Genomic DNA, 20,970 nt, shown 5'->3' with positions numbered 1-20,970 from the left:
CGCCTTGAACTGAAGAGGAGCTTCAACAACATTTAGATTTTCAGCAATTTTTCAGTACGGTTCTCCTAAACCTGTGAATCATCAGAGGGTTCTTGTGAGGTTTTTCAATGAATCCTTCTCCACTTACACTACACACTACACACTACAATACCAGACTCAAAGATTTAGTTGTTCATGTTCAGCAGAAAACCAAGAACAGACCTCACAACATGTTCTTTATAATTCATGAATCAAGAGATGCTATTATGTTTTAATGATTTAGCTGTGAACTAGGGCCTTTGTTATTATGAGGCATGCGCTATTGAGTCACGCTACACCATTGCAGGCAGATTGTGATCACATTGTTCTAAATAAAAGAAAAGCCAGAGGAGCATTTTTGAGAGATAATACAGTGTTTAAAGGTAAAATGGGCAATTTGCTTGTATGTTTCTCCATGCTATACATGTAAAAATTGTGTTTACACAAATTGCTAGTATATAGAAAGGTTAGGATGATACATTTATACGGTGGCCGAGACGTGTCGAATGAACTGCACATCCAAAACGCTTTGCAAATTCTAAAAACACAAGCGCATTACCGGAAAACACAAATGCAAAAATCACAACACAAATGCAAAAGCCACAACACAAATGCAAAAGCCACAACATAATAACGGAAGTGAGCAACAACGGATGTTGGCAATGAAATGGGCCGACTATTATTGCCGGCAGACTATTATTGTCTGCACATGTGGAAATATAAAGACATTGAACAACATTGCTAATTTGTGACAATCACATAGCGATAGTAATCATAGTTAGCTAGCGAACAACGTTTCACTTACTTCTCAAATGGGCAAGAACTTTCCTCTTCCACATGTGCAGGTAATAATAGTCCGCCGGCAATAATAGTCAGCCCGTTTCATTGTCAACATCCGTTGTTGCTCACTTCCGTTGTTATGTTGTGGCTTTTGCATTTGTATTGTGGCTTTTGGATTTGTGTTGTGATTTTTGCATTTGTGTTTTCGTTAATGTGCTTGTGTTTTTAGAATTTGCTAAGCGTTTTGGATATGTAGTTCGTTCGACACGTCTCGGCCACCGTACATTTCAGATTGAAAAAACAACTTAAATCCAAGAAATCACTATGTAAACAAAGCTGGTGGTGGGGGAACGCTGTGTTAACAGCAGATGATAGCACACATCTGTGATCGCACCCTACTGCAATCACAGATGGGTATTTCAAAGATCACTAATGTGTTGCACATTAGATACCCCGAAATAAAAGGATTTAGAAATGAATGAAATGTCACACTAATGAAAAGTATGGAAGTTGCCTGGTGCCAAGAATTACATCTACTGTATCTTCAAATGAGCATATCATTGTCTATTTAAGCTGACATTCATAATCGACTTTCTGGGATATTATATGCACAACAAGCATCACTTAAACCCAAACACATTTTGAATCATCTCTCGCTCTCTCTCTCTCTCTCTCTCTTTCTCTCTCTCACTCACTCACTCTCTCTCTCTCGCGCTCTCTCTCTCTCTCTTTCTCTCTCTCACTCACTCTCTCTCTCTCGCTCTCTCGCTCTCTCTCTCTCTCTCTCTATCTATCTATCTCTCTCTCACACACACACACACACACACACACTCAGAAGTCGTCCATACTTTGAGAAGCCAGGATGGGACAGGCAGTTTGCGCCCCAGGACCCAGTAGCAGGGTTCTGGGCGTTGGGCCATGGATCTGCCTGGCTGACTGTCCTGCCTTGGCAGCACCACAGGTCACCACAGATGCCAGTGTAACTGCAGGTGGCCTTCACAGCATCAAGCATTGCTTAACTTTACAGTACGGTCAACTATCCAGTTTGCTCATAGATCTGGACTTTTATTAGTATTTTATGATGACGTTCGATTTTGATTTCAGTTTACTTTCAGTTGGGTTTGCCAGTTTGCTTGATTCAGCAAGAACGCTATAATGTTTATTGTTTCAGCAGGAACAATTAACATTTCTCCTATTACAGTATTATGCTTATTTTGTGCATACCTATGGACAAAAACTCAGCAAAGAGTATTTTATGCTGCAAGAGCCATTCAACCTTTTGAACAGGCAGCATAATGCTTATTTGTGCTTTTCTTTCCTGCGCACAGTGAAAAAACATTTCAGTTAAAACATTATTTCCAAATTTAAAACACCTAAACCAGCATGCTTATTTGTAAAACATAAATTTTGACATTGCTTCAACTTATACATTTTGTATTAGAGTATTTTGTGCAGCATTTCATAATGTTAACAGTGTCATTTCATACTAATTTATAATTAGTAGCTCTTGTGCTTTTGAGACCATACAGGTTTATATGGTTTATTCACCATAGCACATGATATTCCATTCATAATTAATTTGATCTTTACCCAACAGGATTGGCACACACAACAAACCCATTAGAAATACCTTGAAAGACAAATTAGCAGTATTGCTTTTTGCTAAATCTACAGTCACTGTTGCATGTTGGCAGCCTCTTCGGCAACAACAGTTACTTCAATTTGGACAAATGGCCATGCTTTTGATATAGCTAGCCAAATTGGCACCCCAAAGAGCACCAAATACCCTGCACTACTCTGTGCTTAGGGAATTCAGAAAATGCTATTCTTTCACTCAAAAGTAATTGCTGAGAATTTTTTTTTATTTCCATTATGTTATGAGTTTTATTCAAAACGTCACAATTATAGACAGCCTTTGTTACAAAGCTTGTCAAAGTCCTCTTTTGTTTCTTGTTAGGCGAGCTGCCATTACAGTAAGGACGGCTGCACATGTGTGCTTTAAATTGTTGTGAGAACACTTTTGGTACAAAAAAAAGCCACCTGATCCACACTTTGTGAGCTTGTGATAACATTTCACTTTAAACCATGTAGAATCTGGTTTTGGAAACGTGTAACATTTGAATGGTTGTAGCAAGTAGATATGTGCAATGCATGAAAACAATTGAAACCTTATCTTTGGGAGAATAAATTAATATTAGTTTCTTAGTTACTTTCGCTGTACTGTCACATAATTGTACTAGGGTTATATTTAAGAAATGGAATTGGTAAACAGTGAAAAAGATTTAATATCAGCATTAACTTTATAATGTTACTACGAATGTATTCTTGATTGCAACATTGTCAATATTATGATGATGAGAGTCATATGGCCCTAATGTGTACAATACTGTAACAGTAAAATAACTAAATTAAAACATTTTCACAGCAAATCCCAAATCAAAATGCTTTGGATTAACTACAGCTGCTTCCATAATGACAAATCTAGATCATGAACCCCAAGATATTTTTTCCTAATGTTGCTCTGTAATGGGTTTTCAGTGCGGCTGTTCGCCTATTATTAATTCTGATATAGTGCAGACTTCATAGGTGATGAGCCATGAAGTCCAAGCAACAATGAGCAACCAAAAAAACTCACAAATCACTTTAGTTGACCAAACAGCTATGAGACGAAAGTGTATTAGAAGGATAAAGGACATTAATTTGTCGCAGCTGTTTTACATCAAATTATATTTGGGTTTTTTTTTTTTTACTTTTGGGCTTAAAGGGAGTTGTAATTTATTTTACTCATCTTACGTCCAGCCCTGCACTTACTCAAAAAGTAAATGCTGAATCCAGTTGTTTACAAACTTGCAGTCTCTTAATACTGCTACTTGGATGAAAATGAATGCTGATAATAAAACTTATAGGTATATACTGACCACAGGCATACCAACTCCAGTTGAATCCTGCTCTATGCATAATGAGTTAACTTTACATCATCTAAGTACTTAGCAAGAATCCTAGTAAAACATCTAGATCACAAAACAGCAATAAGCAGCTAAACAGCAAGATAAGTAACTTCAAAACGATTCACAACATCATTAACTGGCGATGCCTCAAAGAAAATCAAACGTTTCGCTTATTTAAGAAATCCAAACAGAGTTCACAATCTCATACAAACATCCTGTATCAAAAACTGACACATTAATGTTCAGACCACTGGTCCAGATCCCATTAGTGATAACTACCTTTACCAAGATTCATCAGGAGGTCCTATTCCTATATGATCTAATTTTATGGTTGTATATAACTTTGATGTTTGTTGAAGCATATCATGTCTTATAACATGTAAGTGTGAGAATTTCCACAGGAATTTCTTGCCTACAATTCCCAAAGTGCATCACACCTGCCAAATGTTTTTACATGAGAGGTGACCAGTGAATCTTGGGATTGAAGGAAGACTGAATCACCTTGAAACATGACCTGAACGCAAAATATAATATACCAGACACCAGATGACTTTCTTCAGCTTTTCAAGATTGTTTTGTCAAGGAAATTCAATATAAAGCCTATTTATTATCATTTGGGTTTCTCTTCCATTTAACTTAATACATTAAGTCTGTACTCAATGCGTATTGCTGTATTTGCCTGGACTGGCACCTTATGAATATTGCACCCCTAAAATTAGTGAGCTTGCAAAATTTAAATTCTGTTTTCATTTTAAAATGGATTGTCATTTGTGTCCTCAGAGGATGTTTTTTTTTTTTCATGCTGCTCCTTTATCCATTGCTACAGTTTATCTAGGACGAGAATATTGTCTACTCTACCATACATTGTGTGAATGTAATCCAATTCACAGAAATGTTTGCTGCTGCAGCCAAGAGTCATTGTTATACATTGAGACACCCTATCTGGGAAAAGCCACCAAACCGCCTTTACAATCTCAGTGTGCAGGATAAGTCATGTTTGGTTTTAATCCTCATAGAAGCAGCTGTAGTCAGAACACAACTACAATGCATTTTCTATACTGCAGATGAACCTGCATACAGTGTGGGAGAGGAGGCTGCCTAAGATGAACCCACGGAAATATTTACACATGAAAATAATGTTTATTCAACAGGATTATCAATGGCCAACTACAGAAAAAAGCCTTTAAGGTTATATTAGAAAAATATACAAAGACTTAGCTGCTGTCAGGATGCAAATTTATGTACAGTAACATTTACATGCAGCATCATTATCACATATTAAGTTTGTCGGAAAGTGCTAAATACAGTTACGGATGGGACTAAACATGAAATAGGTGCACTGAGTAAGCTAATCTTCACTGCTTTTGCCCATGATGTTCCTCCCCAGTCCTTCAAAACCAAACTGCCTTTACAATCGCAGTGTGGAGGAAAAGTTTGGACAGTTTGCTTTTAATCCTCAGAGAAGCAGCTGTGGTCAACATAACTGCAACACATTTCATACACACCAGATGAACCTGCACAGAGAGAAGGCTGTAAGATGTTTATTCACCAGGATTAGCAATGGCCAGCTCCAGAAAAAAAACCTTTGAGGTTATGAGCAAAATACATATCTTATCACACGTGAGGTATGGCATAATCGTACCAGGACTTATGTACCCTTGTGGTTACAAAGAAATATTAAAAATGCAATTACTTGCAAACATGTAACAGGCACATTACCGTAAGCACGTCAGCTTATCTTAACCGCTTTTGCTCTTGATATTCCTCCACAGTCCTGCAAAAGTGATATTGCAAAATACAATTAGAATAAATAACAGCCTGTCTTCTGATATTACAGTATACTCAGTAAAGGGTAAACAATGGCTGGACGTTTTTTCGCCACTCTCCAAACCTTATCCCAATTACTTCCTTGTTTCTCACTTCCTCTCCTCTTGTTTGTTACATCATCTGTGACCTTTCTATTGGATGTGGCAGCAGTCAAACTTCACTGTGGGTGAGCCTATCATTGATAGAAAGATGGAGGCCATTACCAGCAGTGGAGGGCTGTAATCCCCCAGAAAACGAAGGCCAGAGTCAGGCTGCTGGAGTTGGTTTAATTACTGACTGGGCCTAATTGGCTCCTTGTATGGGCCGTGATGCAAGCGGGATGTGACACTTAAGGCTAGCCGTCCTCTGCTGTCTGCCCTTTGTGTCAGTCCCATTAACCTTTCCCTTCCACCTTGTCCTCTGCCTTTTTATGTTCAATTAAAGGCACTATTTAAATGAGCTGGAGTAGTGAGACGAAGAGCTTTGTCATGGACTGTTAAAAGAAATAATTGCACCTTAAATTGCTTTTTTGGGTGGGCTTCGCATCTGAGAGGTAAAACTCTGTATTTTTACTTTTAATAGTTGCTTAATGTTTTGCTTTGACTGCGACAAGTCTAAGTGTAACGCTGTTGCTGCTTCACCTGCATGCTTTCTCACCTGTGTCTGAAATATCTGTGTGTGTGTGTTTGTGTGTGTGCATGTGTGTATGAGCGAGAGAGAGAGAGAGGGAGAGAGAGAGAGAGAGAGAGAGAGAGAGAGAGATTCTACCACTCTCATGTATAGGCAACAGATATAGACATAATTAGTGAAGTCAGCAAAACAGGTGAAAACTCCCAGTAATAATATTATACATTCAAACCGCACAATACTTTACTGGGAGGCTAAAATCTGCAAAGTAAAGCCATGCTTGGTGTTTGCCCTTTGATATATTGTGAGCTACAGTGTGTATTGTCAGTGCGGTGTAATTAATCATACCACCTAACTGCATTCACAGGGTCCCCTTTGGTTAATTGGACTGCAGCTGCAGAATGGACTAAGCGATGATTTATTCAGCAGGCAGGTGGAGCGCCACCCTGCCCCCCTTCCAGGTAGCATGGATGGATGGCTTACTCCTGCATCCAGCTACTCCCGGCGCTCCTCCATCCCTTAGGCCAATCAACTTTAAGGGCACATTTACAAGACACGCTTCAGAGTGACAAAATGAGAGGCGGAAAGGTACAGTGTAATCAAATTTATCTTTGCGCTGCATATCCAAGACTTTTACTGGTAAGAGCAATACAACAGATAAAGCTATTGACCATACTGCAGGAAGAGTAATAAGTGAACTTCCTTACAGTGGCTGCTGGCAAGACAACAGACAGAATAACCATTAGCGTGAGTCAAAGGCGAGGCACCTTTGTAGAAGTTTGTTGTACTCCCTGCTTCATGGCTCCTGGTTTCACTGACTGGCCATGCTGTGAGGCGGACCAGCGGTGAATATAATCTCATGCTTGTTGGTGAGCCAAGCTGTTTTATATCATTTCATCTGAGGTTATGATAATCTGGCTCCACATAAAGCAGGTGTGTGACGAAGCCAAAGGTCCTTTACGCATCGACATTCCACAATGTGTTGTTGCTGATTTTTTTTAGGGATGATAGTGGCAAGCAATAGCCACACAATAACCAATAGCACTTGAAATTATGATTTAAACCATCATCAACTCATCCTAAATCCAACTCACAGTTCTTGACCCACTGGTTTGACAGTTTAAAGTTATAGGCTACTATTCCTTTTTGTTTTAGGATAAAATGCCTTGTCATTGTTTCTCTAATGTGAGTCACCTATCATCTAGTGTTGACCATACACTTGTTTAATGCCAGACTGCAGTGTTTTCATTTGATATATTTTTTTTTAACAATACCTTACATCTCATTGATAATCAGAGTCAGATTAGAGAAGAGACCCCATAAGGTACAGAAGCAGGTTCCCATACATCAACATTACGACTACACCTTCTCTTGCTGTAGTTTGTTCCGGGGCTGCTGGGGCACCATTACCCTGAGATAACCACACTTTAATAGTTAATGCAGCTGTGGGGCCCCCTCTGCATTACAAATGGACCCATCCGTCTCACCTAGACCCCTGCGGGTGGCAGCACCACAGTCCATCTTCAGCAACTCTAATCATTCATCAATAGACAGCTATCTGACACCCGGCTACAGAGGATACCGAGCACGGTGATGTGGTCAAGGCCATAGACGGACATCCTGGTGTCAGAGAGTGGATCTGTCAACTGATATCACTCCAGACGCCACTATATAGGCTTCCCTAGCTGTACCAGCTGGACTCCAGGCTCCAAAGTACAAAGACCAATCTGCTCATCCAAGACTCCTATGGCAGAGATCAGAATCCAAGTTAGAAAAGTCACCTTTATCTCTTTCCTTGCCTGACTAGATGCTGAACAAGGAGAAAGAAATGGATACGGTGTTTAACAGAAGAATACATCATGAGCTATAATCAGCTGAGGCCTCACAGGAATTTAAATGTTAAAGGACAAATATAGCAAGACTTCCTAAGCAGCTTACTAAGTAGGCTACATATTCTACATATCTGTCTACATGAAGAAAGGACTATGTAGACAAGCTGTCTACACATTCTCTACCTCACACAGTTTTGAGTGCTAAACTTAAAACATCACAGGCCGCTATTTGTTTAGCCAATCTGTGTTTACTCTATTTGAGAGGCAACAGTGTCCTTCTTCCAATTTGCTTGACAGAAAAAAAAAGCCAGTCAACGTGCAATCGATAAGACAAACGTTACAGTCACGCAGGTCTGCGGCTGAGTCAAGCACCTGTTCAGTAGAGGAGTTTGTAAACCTTTTACCCCCAACTGTAAAGTCTGGCTCTTATTTGTTGTTGTGGTCATCACATCAGCCCTCCGCTGAGAGAATCTGCCGTCCGATCCCAATAGAAATAAAAGCAGTGATAAAACTGAGCGCAGATCGCCTCCATAAGTAACCAGCGCAGATGCAGCCCGGGCCAGCCGGCTTTCTCCAGGGACTGCAGCTGCTACAGGGGGAGGTGACAGGCCCAAAATGGCCAGGCGGGCCCCTTCCCTTTTGATCAATCAGGTAAGACAGAGAGGGGTAGGATGAATTCTAAAACTCCAGATGCACCATCGCCAAGGTGACTCTCATCTATTACCCCTCCCAACCGCTCCGAACATACGCTCATCTGTCAGAGTGACGGAGCTGCTTTGGTTTCTCTGCTTTAGTTGCACACAGATGTGCTGAGGTCAGATGAATTAAATGGTAACTTAATTCAACTGCTTCTGATTGCCATTTCAAGAAGATAGGGCTTTATATCACACTATAGAAAATGGACTCTGCTGCTTATGAAGACACAGTCACACACTTGCACAAGAAATAAGGACCAAAGGCATATTCAGCAACTATCATGGGAATTTGTGAGAAAACGGAGGGGTATAGTGCAAAATTCTGTTGCTTGGAATAGCTTTACTGCCACATGAACACATGTTAAAATCAACAGCAAATGCCTAAAAACCTATTCATATTCTTGGTTCAGCTTTGGTATGAATGGAGTATCAGGAAATAACAGTTGCTACAGTGATTTCTAGATGATAGTACTTTATTGTGTGCTTGTTTACTGCATCGCCTTCATTCATCCCCAATGACACTTCACCTAAATTCAGCTAAATTCAGTTGTGCTGTCAGTGCTGAAGCGGTGCGGCTTTTCTCAAGGTAAGACTACCCTCTGCTGGACATGATCGTTTATGTCATTTGAGAGCTGGTAATCAACAAGCAGCATCATGATGACAGCTGCCAGAGGACAACCAAGAAGAGCTGAGGTGCATTGCGTGTTTTATCCCTGAGTGTGGAGGTATATGAGCATGGAACAACACCTCAGCAGAGTGACGCGTCTCCTGGGGAAAGCTGTTCATGGCGGGTGGCGGTGGTGGAATGGGAAGTGCCTCTTCCACTATCCACTTTTTTCTTCTCCTCTGACATGCAAGCAAGCATTAATATTTCAGAAGAAAGAAAAAGCTATTTTCATTCAAGATCCATTATTCTTAATGTACGAGTATGTCCACAAGATGGTGTCATTTCCCACAGACGTCCTGTGGTGTCAGCCACACTGTTTTCCAAATCTAATCTCTGTCTGCCACCTATTGGTTAAGCAGAGAGACTGCTGTGTATCAGCTGTGATTACAGGCATTGCCAGAAACCAAGACATGCTTATATTTACCTAAAAACTTCAATTTATACACTACCAGTCAAAAGTTTGGACACACCTGTTGAATTTACTCTGTTTTTCATTATCTTAGAGCCATTTTGATCTAAAGGCGTATGCTTAAATGCTTGAAATTTGTTTCTTAGACCAATGTAAATAGTGAAGTTGATGCCTATGTATGAATTTCTTTCCAAAGCCTTTGCCTTTCCATCAAGGCAAAGGGCGGCTACTTTAAAGGATCTAAAATATAAGATAGTTTAGATTTTTTTAACACTTTTAACCAACTTTTTTGGTCACTGCATAATTCCATTTGTGTGATTTCAGTTTTGATGTCTTTACTTTTTTTTTTCTAAAACGTGGAAAATAGTAAAAATAAAGAAAAATGTAGTGTGTCCAAACTTTTGACTAGTGTAGTGTAGTGTAGATAAGTAGCTTCTAAAACATCTAAAGTATCTCATTCTCCATTATATGTTTTGTTGAGGGCAGACAGTACCTACAGCACCTACAGTACATATAGTAATATGGTGTAGTGATTTCCCCTTCAGCGATCAATAGAGAATAAAAAAAAATAATTGAAATGAAGGAAATCTGTTGTATGTGTCAATATTTTGTAATGCGAAAGCTCTACTTTATGCATGACTCTTGGCAGTAATGCAGATGATTTTGTTTGCTTTAGACTGGATGTTATTAAAATGATAACAATGATAAATTGAGCAGAAGCATCTCATTACTGTCCAACTCTCATGCCGATATTCTTTGAGTTTCTCTTTGAGTTATTTGAATCTCATATTAAAAATAACAAAATACCAATTGGCATGTTATGGCTATTATTGCCGAAAGCACTTTAAAGTATGGCACTGTTTTTCACCCGTTGAATTTCATACGCTTGAGTCACAGTATGAATGATGCACCCACTGGATCGCTGTCCAAAAAGCTCAGGATGTGGAGATGAAACTATTTGAATGGAAGCGTGGAGCGCTGACTCAGTGACCGACGTGCTTAGGTGAAATTAGGTAGTGTAAGAAGTCCTATTATTCCTTGGGTATAGAAGTTTCACATAAATACAGTGCTGTGTCCACTAAACAAGCAGCACGCGCTACTTCCTGTGTTTGTGTGAGTCAGATACTACTCATGAGCGGACTGAATCAGCCTGGCCCCATCCCCCGCCCCCTAACCTCCATCCGCCCCCTCATAGAAGTATAAAAGACACCCACACACATACGCCCACCGTGCCTTTCAACTGCTCCCACACTTTTCCTCTCCCCTCCCAACGGATTTTCTCTCTCTCACTCCTTTCGCCCTTTTTCTTCATCTCCTCTTTGGAGGATAGGAGGATGTGAGTGGCGTGTGTGTGTGTGTGTGTGTGTGTTAGTCATGTCCAGATTCATCCAGGGCCAACAGCAGCACAAGCAGGGGGAAACCCAGGCGCAGGCAGGAATAGGATGTTGTGTCCACATCTGTTAGTCAGTTTGGCTGCAGAACTTGCGGTTTTACGCAGCGCCTAAAAATGGATTGCTAGAATGAGCTGGAGAGTGTGCTGGAGGGAAAGACGGATGAGCATATAGGAGGAGGAGGGAAAAAGGGCAGGAGGTGGGGGGAGGGGTAAGCATGCCAAAGTGGGCCAAGACCCCCCCTGATGGTTAATAGGATTCTGTCTGCCCTGAGCTGCTGCAGAGTTCACGAGCCGGGAGACGGCACTGAAGGGAGCGTCTGATGTGGAAGTGTTTGTCTCCTGTAAGATTTGATTAGCATCGGAATTCAAACTGATTTGCCACCCCGCTTCATTATTTTCTCGTGCCACTGGTTTGGATCTGCTCGTCCCTTCACAGAAAACATTTTCTTCATAAATCTGTGGTGAGCGGTGATATTCCAATTTATTCTAATTTCAGCCCAACTGGAACAACTAAGCCAATTTGATGATCCTGATATGGATCTGTGAGTGTGTTTTTTCAGGATAAATTTCCTCCTGCAAGTGCCAACAGCTAATAAAGAGTGACTAAACCAAACGGATGAATAGTCAGTTGGAGTATTGAATCTGTATGGATGAAAATATTGAACATATTTTGCCGAAATTCACCTGGGATGGTTTGCATCCATTTGCATTTGCTGATAAGAGGCCTATTTGGTAATGTAGTGTTCAGTGTAGCTCAATTAAATCCTGCAAGATTATTCATTCCCTTTATTAACTGAAATGAAAGTGCCATCCACAAGGGGATTTTGTGGATGGCCAAATATGTGATGACTCTATTCTCTATTGATATGTAATGATAATATTCACAGTCCTATGTGGCATTTTGCTTCTAGGGTATTAGATCAGAATTTAGCAGATACAACAGATATCAAATGATAAAGACTGCCTGTCAGTTATCACTTATCCAATTACTGCCCCTGTTTTGAGATTTCGGAGCCAACTGTTTTGCTGCACAACCAAGTCTCAACGCCAACATTTGTTTTGTATCAACACTGATCAGTCACACTATACAATCCCCTCATCCGTCTCCAGGCGGTGCCAGTGGTTGAGGAGAACGACATTCCTCACACTCACACACTCTGGACTTACTTCCCTGTCTCCATCCCCGTATAGAGGGCCGAGTGAGTATGGCAGAGATGTGTGAGGGTGTGGGGGATGGGGCTGAAGTTGTTGGGGAGAGTGGGGGAAGACAGAGAGGAAGGAAGTGAATAGAGTGAGAAAGGGGGGAGCTGGCATGCCAGGCGAGCACATGCTGAGCAGAACATTGGACTCATTGAGAAAAGCACTCACTCCATTCATGCCCTATCCGATCCCCTTTTCACCAACTCCCTTTCTCTCTCCAATCATGTACATACAGTATATTGTCTATGTAGATTTCTCCAGATGACACAGTTATGGTGTGTAGGAATGATTTAGGGAATTTGTTTGTGTCAAGTTATTTCTAGATTTGACCTGAGAAAGAGGGCGGAGAGGTAAAACACACATACACATACAACAGTGAACGGCCCATTGCAGCCTCTCTCATGGTCATCCTGTGGCATTCTCAGTATCTGTTTTCAATCGCCTAAAAGACCCATCAGCTCCAGATGGGCCGTTCATTTACATCAGAAACGCCTGTGTGGGAGTGCCAGTAGGTGGTTTGATGTGAACACACCTTGGAGCATTTCCATACCATCCCGTCTCGCCTCCTCTCTCTCCACCACACCCATTACAACACACATCAGATGGTTATCTATTTCAAGTGCAGATTGGTCACACCAACTCCTGATGGGAGGAGGCTCCAGCTATCTGAGGACAAAAGGCTGGTTTGGTGGAAGCGCAATTAAACAAGACATCAGTGCCATTTCATTCAGTACAACCTTTTCTCTATTACTTTTTTTTTTACATTACACTACTTCACTGAAACTTATTGACCCTGAGCCATAATCAGGAATGCATTATCTTATGCAGGGATAGGGGCAGGTAAACCCACTTAAACTCATTTTACCCACCTTTTTATTTGCAGAATGGAGTTTACTCCCACTTTTTAGGCTGACATTCCTATTTTTATGAGATAAATTCAAAGTATACATCATACTAAGTGCTATCAAACTAATACGACTTACTGTATATGAAGATAGGATTTTTTAAGTAAAAGGCATAAATGAATGCCTTTCTGAAAACAATATAATGGAATATATAATTGAGTTCCGTTTATATTTGTGGTTATTTGCTTTATAGTAATAATATCACCAACTGGAGGTCGTAGTTCACCCACTGTTTTCTTCACAACTTCATCAGTTGTTTTATGGTTGAAGACTGTGAAAATGAATAAGACATTAAGTGATATGTCCTACAGAGCAAATGCACAGTGACATGCATGCAGTGAATTAAAATGTTTCTGAATAAAATTTGGTTCTATTATTGAAAGTATATTCCACAACTTTTGCACATGCTTGTATAGTGGTTTATGATCAACCTGGAAACAGAAAGGGATACAGGAGGGGGATAGTACTGTTGGTGGCCTATTTATCATATCTCCGCCCTCCACTGTTTCAGCTCCCATGAGGGCGGCTCTTTAAATTGCCCCCAAAACTCCTCCGGGCTGGCGCCTTTTCTTTATCTGCAGGAGACGAGACGCACATGCTATTTATAGGACGCCGTGGAATAACCTCTCCAACCTGCTACACTGCTGGTAACATTTAAACCTTAAATCTTTTTTTCAAAAAAATCTGTTCACTTCCTCTCTAATTCAGAATTGTGTTGTTTTTTTTCAACGCTGCATAAACTGGGATTTAAAGGGGCGGGCTGTGTGTTGTCTGACGAATAAAAGCTGTAGCCTATAGATCAGTGAGAGGCTTTTTAACCGGGTATAGCCAGGCGAGCTTGAAGGGAACATTTCGTCTTAATTTGATCAGAGGCGATAATCGAGGGATAACGGTAAGAGCAAGCAATGCGACAGTAAAAACGTAAGACCTTGCAGGGTCGGTAAGCCTTTCACCATTTTAATGCATTTTCACAGAATGTAAGATCCGACCGGAGCTGGCTGCATGTTTTTAAAATGTGATGTAGGCTTTTGTTAGTTGGCTCGGTCTTTCACAGCACAAATTAAGCTTAAGTCTTCGCTCGCCTGTGTCTGTGTGCTGTGTAAAAACCCGAGTGCTGGATGTACGAAGCGGAGCCATCCATGAAGGCAGGGCTTAGTAAACCCCGCTGAGCACACCACAGCCATTGTATGCCTGTCCGTGGATATTTCACCACGGCCCGGCGTGCACACACAGACACAGTGTCAAATAGTTTTATCTGCAGGCCCGATTATTGGCCACCACAACTACAGCAAATGGGCCTAAAATGGTCGGTGCGTAGCCTATAGGAGCGTCGGTTTAGCAGCCTATGCAGGTTTGTGCGGCCTCCCACCGCTTGCTGAGTCCGAGCAATATCATGCAAGCCGGGTTCATGTCAATCCCTTGTTTGTCTGCCATCATTGGCTGTGTAATCGAGCGCCGATGAGACATAAATAGACCTGGAAATACGCACGGATTAATTGAGTTAAACGCGTTACCGGCATGCGGTGATCCATGTCATTTTTTGTTGTTGTTTTGAGGTCCGGAGGTGGGTTTCAAGGCCGACGTGTTGGCTGTGTGTGTGTGAGATCTTAAATGCCAGACGAAACCAATGCCAAGTCAAAACCGAAAGTCTCAACAGTGTGATTTGTTTCTCAGGTCCGAACACTAAGCCAACATGAGTGACAAGGGGACAGTCTCGCCGAAAGAGAAAGAGGCAACAGAGAAAAGGGGGCGTGGAAGACCCCGCAAGCAGCCGCCGGTAAAAACTGACGTAAGTCGACTACCTGGCAATATTTTTCATATTTATTTACCACTGTGAGATGGACCACTGTGTCTTGTTTTCAGGTTTGCATGTATAAATAATAATAATATTGCACATGTCTAAAAGCAACAACAAAAAAAGCAAGAACTGTAAAATCTATTAGAAAAAATGACACACATTCAAAGGAAAAGTAGTTAAAGATAATAATAAAAAAGGAATCCAAGATCAAGAGAGAAAATATCCCTTGCTGCAACACTGCATCTGTTCCAGTTCAGGCTGAGGTAGTTCAGGTAGTATTGATTATTTAAATATCTCTGTTAAGATCTTGGCAACTAAGCAACATGATCTTATAGTATGTATCCATGTCATATACAAGCCTCTGCTGCTCTACTGAGCCATTTCTCGCTTACTGAAATGAAGATTGAAGGGAAACTGGATCAGGCCCCGCTGACCAGTTCCTCACCCCTGACCAGTCCCAGTGTAGACACCCACAACAAACTTCCTGTGTGTCAAGCTGGTTTGTAAGCAACGTGTAACCCAACCCCCTTAAACCAGTTGTAACCCCCCATGACCCACCTCTGCTCTTCACTTAATGGATGACATGGCAGAGTCAAAAGCGCAGAATGGCTCATGTAGCTGTCACTCAGCGCGTGTGTGTTTCAGTATTGAATTGCTTGGTTGCTATGAGCTGTGGTTGTAAACACACTAGAAATGCAACAGGAGACTGGTCTGCCATGATATAGCCTACAACCACATACCATTTTAATTGCACAAGTAAAATATCCAATGTTATCACACCACCATCTCCCTTTTGGTTTTTTTAATTTATAGTAAATGTTACTTGCGCAACTGTTTTCCAACTCCCTCGGCACACCTGTCTGAGGATTGCGGCTGCTCAACCAGTTTAGGGATTCGGAAACTCTTGTCTTTTCAGTCATACTCTACTAAATATGAGCTATAGTATGACAAAGCGCTTATCTCATTATCAGCAGCCAGTCAGTTGGAGACAACAGTTCTTTCCATAGGGCTTGTTATTGTCATTAGACCATGGCAACCTGTGGCTGGGACCACCTGTCAGCCTTAAAGTAGCAGTGAGTGTCAGTTGCACTGACCTTGAATAGTGAACTCTTTGTGTCATGACAAAGTCTTCCATGTAGGAAGCGTGTGTCCATGCATTTTTCAAAGCCTGGTTCTATTGCTGAGACGGTCCCCAAAGCAGAATGATTTAACTTTCCTCCTTCAAGTCTGCTTCACTTGAGTTTTGGAGGAAGGACTTGAGGTTGCAAATATTCATTGTGTCCTACCAAGAAAGTATAAAGATGATACTGTGTTTATATGTTACAGAGGTATTTTCATTGCCTGGAGGGCCCAATCGCTAGACTGGAGATGTTTGGATAATGTTGTCTTATTGCATCTTCTGACTGTTGCCTTGCTCTTCAGGAACCCAGTGGGTCCCCTACTCCAAAGAGGCCCAGAGGACGGCCGAAGGGCAGCAAAAACAAGACATCCACCAAGGGCAAAGTAAGTCAATACTGTCTGCAGGCCTGTTTTACATGGCCACAAGTCACCATGTCCTCAGCCACTAACATGCATCCTGTACAAGACCCTGAGCAACAGCAACTGGCCAAGACAGACATTTAATATCCTATGGAGAAGCTGCCTATGCGTTCTCTCATCTTCCCCCGCAACTGTTTCCTTACTTTATCTGCCCCCTCCTCCCCTTCCCATTCCCTTGGCGGTTAATGAACATTTTGTTAGCTTAACGGTAGCTAACCTCATCCTCTTAAAAGGATGTCCTGCTGTTACTTGTGATTTATTGGTTAACAGCAATTTAGCCGCTTCCCCCCTCTGGTGTCAAAAATAGCAAGGCCAGGGCTTCCCATTGTAAGATCTGGGTTTGACTAGCTGTGTTTTTTGTTTTTTTTTGTTTTGTTTTTTAAAGTGATGCTCAGTCTTGTACTTCCTGTCCTCCAACTTCCTGCAGCTTGTCATGCACAGTGTGGTGCAGGTGCAGAGGCCGCAAGACTGTTTCCAAGCTGACACTAAGCACCCCTCCACCCCCACCCAGCACACAGTCCTAGTTCTTCTCTCCCTGTCGTCTCCATAGCAACAACTGATTTCTCCTTCGCCCCAACCCTTCAGCTCCCCCGTGCGCTCTGTGTCTTCGGTGCTCTGCGCTGTGTACGGGAGAGCGAGAGTAAACACATATACGCGCGCGATATAGGTTTAATAGCGAGGGCCGTGCTGCAGAGGGTTTGTCTCTCGCTCGGTTCCACCAGCTGTCTCTGAGCCTCAGACCAGGTGGCCAGCGAACTGGAGTGCCCTGTGTGCAGTTCCTGTCGGCCTTCCAGATAATAGCCAATGAACCCAATGCCCCTTTTCCATCTGTCTCATTACAGAGGTACTACTGCCATCTGCAGGCCGTGAGTGGTAGGCTTCTTTGGAACAAATCTTGTTGGATACCAAAGATAAGAGAAAGTGAAATTGTTCACTCAGGGGGTTTACTTCCTCTAACTCAAAAAGCCAGACCCAGCACCTTTTATTGGCTTTGAGTGAGGCGGACCAGTAGCTCACTGGCTTTGCTAATCTTTGGTTATGCTGTTTTCACAGAAGGCACCAGCAGCCTCTTCTGCAGGCGGGAAACGCAGAGGAAGACCTAAGAAGGAGGTAAGAGTCTTTGCACGTATATTAAAAATGCAGCATCAGTGCTCACATGGGTTAAGCCGTTCCTCGCTCAAGTATTTCACGAAAAAGGCATTTGAAATGACGCGACAGAATATAACCTACAGGCCGAGCACTCCCCTGACATTGCAATGAATTATAATTGGTATGACTGTCTGCAGGGGCAAATTGCATTTCCTTAATTAATTCCCTTGCCTGCTTCCTTCCTCTGGTAGACAAGTCATTTTTACTCATCACAGCTATTTGGTTCTCCTCCATGTATTCCACTTAAAAGTACTGCCACAGTTCTTAGTCACACTGGGCCTCTACTTGGCCACATTAACAGGCAGTCCTAGACCTGAATAATGAAAGTCTTCTTCATGGGGTACGCTCGTACTCCTATTTAAACATTGTTATCCATTCTTAGAAAGTTAGGTTATTGATCCAAATGTTGACTTGTGTAACTGGCGGCGTTAGTTGTGATTAGTAGTTAAAAATAAAACACTAGAAAATGCTGGAGATGCTGGACTATGTACAGCTAGTCAAAAGGCATGTGTTTCATTTAGGAAGAAACTGTGGTCTTGTAGTAACATTCTGTCATGTGCATGAGTGGTTAGGGCGTACTCCAAAAAAAAAAAAAAGAAGCCTGGATTGCATTAGTCACAGAGGAGAATGACCCAAAGTTACCCTCCTAACTAGCTTCTCGTTTTTATGAATGAATATCTCAAGAGCAGAGTGGGAGGAGGGGGAGGGCATTAGTGAGAGTCGGAGGAGGAAAGGCAGGAGAGCAAAGCAGGATGCCTCATTGTGACTCACCACTCTTATGAATCACTATTCACTACAGATGGCTCACCCGTCCCCTGGGTGTGCTTCATGCCGCAGTGGTCTATCAAGGAGATTTATAATGCATTTATGTCTGTTTTTTCATGTTGATCCTGGGAGTGTTATCAAAACTAAAAGCAGGCATTTCGGGGCATGAGTCACAGGCACTTATTGTTATTGAATACTGATGGCACTTGTAGCATTTTTTTTGAATGGCGTCTGACTGGATTTGGTTCTGCCACAGGATAAGGAAGAGAAGGCATCCCAAGAATCATCTGAGGAGGAAGAGGAAGAAGAGGAAGACCAGTAATTCACAACGCATGCTACCTCACTCAACATACTGACTTACTGTTAACCAGAACTGGGCTGTATCTCCAACACCAGTGCCACCACAACCACCACTGTTCACGACAAAGCCCTCATACCAAAGGAGGGTTAACACAGTACATAAATCTCTTCATGCAACAGCACTGGATAAACAATGGACCTTTCTCAAGCATAAATCTAAGAATTCATGAAAGGTAACAGCCCTTTTCTCTATATGTCATGTTACCACAAGTCTTTTATACTGGACAAAAGTATGCTCTAAGGAGCCTGGACCTTTTTTTCTCCCCTAAAGATGGTTTGTAGGACATTTTCTCTGCTTAATGTTACTTATTCGTTGTACCCGCATCTGAGATGGTAGGGCATATAGGCTTTCTCATGTTTTGTACTGGACAAAGGTGAATTTTACCTATACTTGCTGTTTTGTTTTGTGTGTTTGTGTGTGAAGTGGTTAACCTATCCTTTACATCTGATTAGAGATGGAGGAGTTGAGCTTCAGCATTTAGAATGAGAATAGGTAACTGATGGTAGATATATTTTCCATGTCTAATCTGCGTAACTTCAACACTATTATTTCACTAGTAGAGCAGAATCCTCTTCACCCCCTCCTCCCCACCCCGCTTTAGAAGAGTTTAGTCATAGTTATACTTTTTGTATACAATACTCTTCCTTCTCAGTCCTCGGCTTCTAGTGGGAAGATGTAAAGTGTATTGTTAGTAATCAGTGGTCTGATCAGACTTACTGTTATGTTCCTCCGGGTCACATACCATCAAAAACAGTGTGCTGCTTTTTCATATGATAATAAAACTCAACCTATTGGTTATATGCGTGTGGTTCAAGCATAGGTTGGAGGAGTTACAGGCTGAGAGTATTGGTGTCATTTCTTCAGGGAGCTTTTACAAATGCTGTTACATTGGCATCTGTCTTCATACGGTCCTCAGTTTCCACGCGCGCTCACTCAATCAGCTGTAAGGCAAACGGTAATTGGTCTGACAAGGAGTTTGATTGTAAGAGAGGATAGTGGCAGTACTATCCGATGGGGCTGTACAATTTTTCATTCCATCTAGCTCTCACCGCTTCACCTAGCTTAGTCCTTCTGTGTCATCACTTAGCGCAGTAATATGAATTACTTTTCTTAGTCTTTTGAGGATGTGTTGTATACTGTCTGCTACAGGAAAAAAAGATGTTTTGTTTGTGTATTTCTAAGTGTCAGGGAACTCTTGGTCACAGTCCAATTACTGGGTTTTTCCACAAACCTAAGCTGCTACAACCTCAGTTACAAAACCCGGAAAACTGCAAGCAGGCAATACAGGGCCTGAAATTTCATACCTCACTCAACAACAGCTTACTTTACCATATAATTGCATTAAACTGGTTTCTGTTGTTCAATGTAACCTCTGGCAAGAGTTTGAGAGATGTCTTTATTACATAGTTTGTGTATTTTTCTTTTTTTTTTTAACCTGACTGTAATGAGGTATTCTAAGATGCTAGCCAAGTGTGTGGTTGTGTGCTTGCACGCACTGCTTGGCTTGTTCATAAACAGAGCTTGCAGACAGGTTGTTTAAATGTGTGAAGCAAGTCAGGGAGACCTGTCAGCTTGGCAACTGTGTTCGCTGACTGTGGTAGATTAGCAGGTGTGTTTTATCTTTTTAATAAATCTTCTGGTGCACTGAAATGTTGGTTCAGATTTTCATGGACAAATGTTTGTGTGTTTGTGACAAAGACTGGGCGCTCTTTCCACTTACATATTCTATTGTTGGCCATGGTGTGTTTGGCACAACCACACACAGCCATCCTCTCCATACTCATACAGACTGGTCACTTCATATCTATTCACATCCTCCAACTACTTTGACAATATCCAATGCCATTTTACATACCAACATCTGCAAATGTTCATTCATATACTGTAAAGTCAATGGGATGGGATCATTCTTTTTAATGTACACTGTCTATAAATGTACAATGTCTATATTTCTATGGTGCCCTACGACAATTTGTATCCAGAAATGGTCAATAAAGACAAGAATTTATTCTCTTGGTCATTTTTCTGTCTCTTTTTCTAAGGCATGTGAGCTTATAGCTAAGATTGGTTTGTGCTTA

General features: G+C 41.6%; 1 protein-coding gene across 2 annotated transcripts; it reads left to right on the top strand.

Moving 5' to 3' along the window:
- Nucleotides 1-13,841: 13,841 nt before the first annotated feature.
- Nucleotides 13,842-20,888, top strand: hmga1a (high mobility group AT-hook 1a). 2 transcript variants are annotated; one of them, XM_071523197.1, is made up of 5 exons: nt 13,842-13,927; nt 14,955-15,069; nt 16,501-16,581; nt 17,671-17,727; nt 18,788-20,888. In XM_071523197.1, exons 2-5 carry the CDS (start codon nt 14,974-14,976, stop codon nt 18,851-18,853), a joined length of 300 nt encoding a protein of 99 aa, XP_071379298.1. In that variant the 5' UTR covers nt 13,842-13,927; nt 14,955-14,973; the 3' UTR covers nt 18,854-20,888. The 2 variants fall into 2 exon arrangements, with proteins under 2 accessions (XP_071379298.1, XP_071379296.1); XM_071523195.1 differs by lacking the exon at nt 13,842-13,927 and adding an exon at nt 14,063-14,172.
- Nucleotides 20,889-20,970: the final 82 nt, after the last annotated feature.

The sequence above is a fragment of the Centroberyx affinis genome, unplaced genomic scaffold (assembly GCF_046629955.1).
Source record: "Centroberyx affinis isolate AG114_WGS23_722 - 3 ecotype Tasmania unplaced genomic scaffold, CSIRO-AGI_Caff_v1 ptg001072l_1, whole genome shotgun sequence".
Taxonomy (NCBI): Eukaryota; Metazoa; Chordata; class Actinopteri; order Beryciformes; family Berycidae; genus Centroberyx; species Centroberyx affinis.
The sequence above is the reverse complement of the archived record's forward strand: the minus strand, read 5'-3'. Positions and strand labels throughout refer to the sequence as shown.

Excerpts from the sequence above, each read along its gene's own strand:
- hmga1a (XM_071523197.1), top strand. The coding sequence starts at position 14,974 with ATGAGTGACAAGGGGACAGTCTCGCCGAAAGAGAAAGAGGCAACAGAG. Across the intron at positions 15,070-16,500 it reads AGCCGCCGGTAAAAACTGAC|GAACCCAGTGGGTCCCCTAC; the intron begins GTAAGTCGACTA and ends CTTGCTCTTCAG. Across the intron at positions 17,728-18,787 it reads GAGGAAGACCTAAGAAGGAG|GATAAGGAAGAGAAGGCATC; the intron begins GTAAGAGTCTTT and ends GTTCTGCCACAG.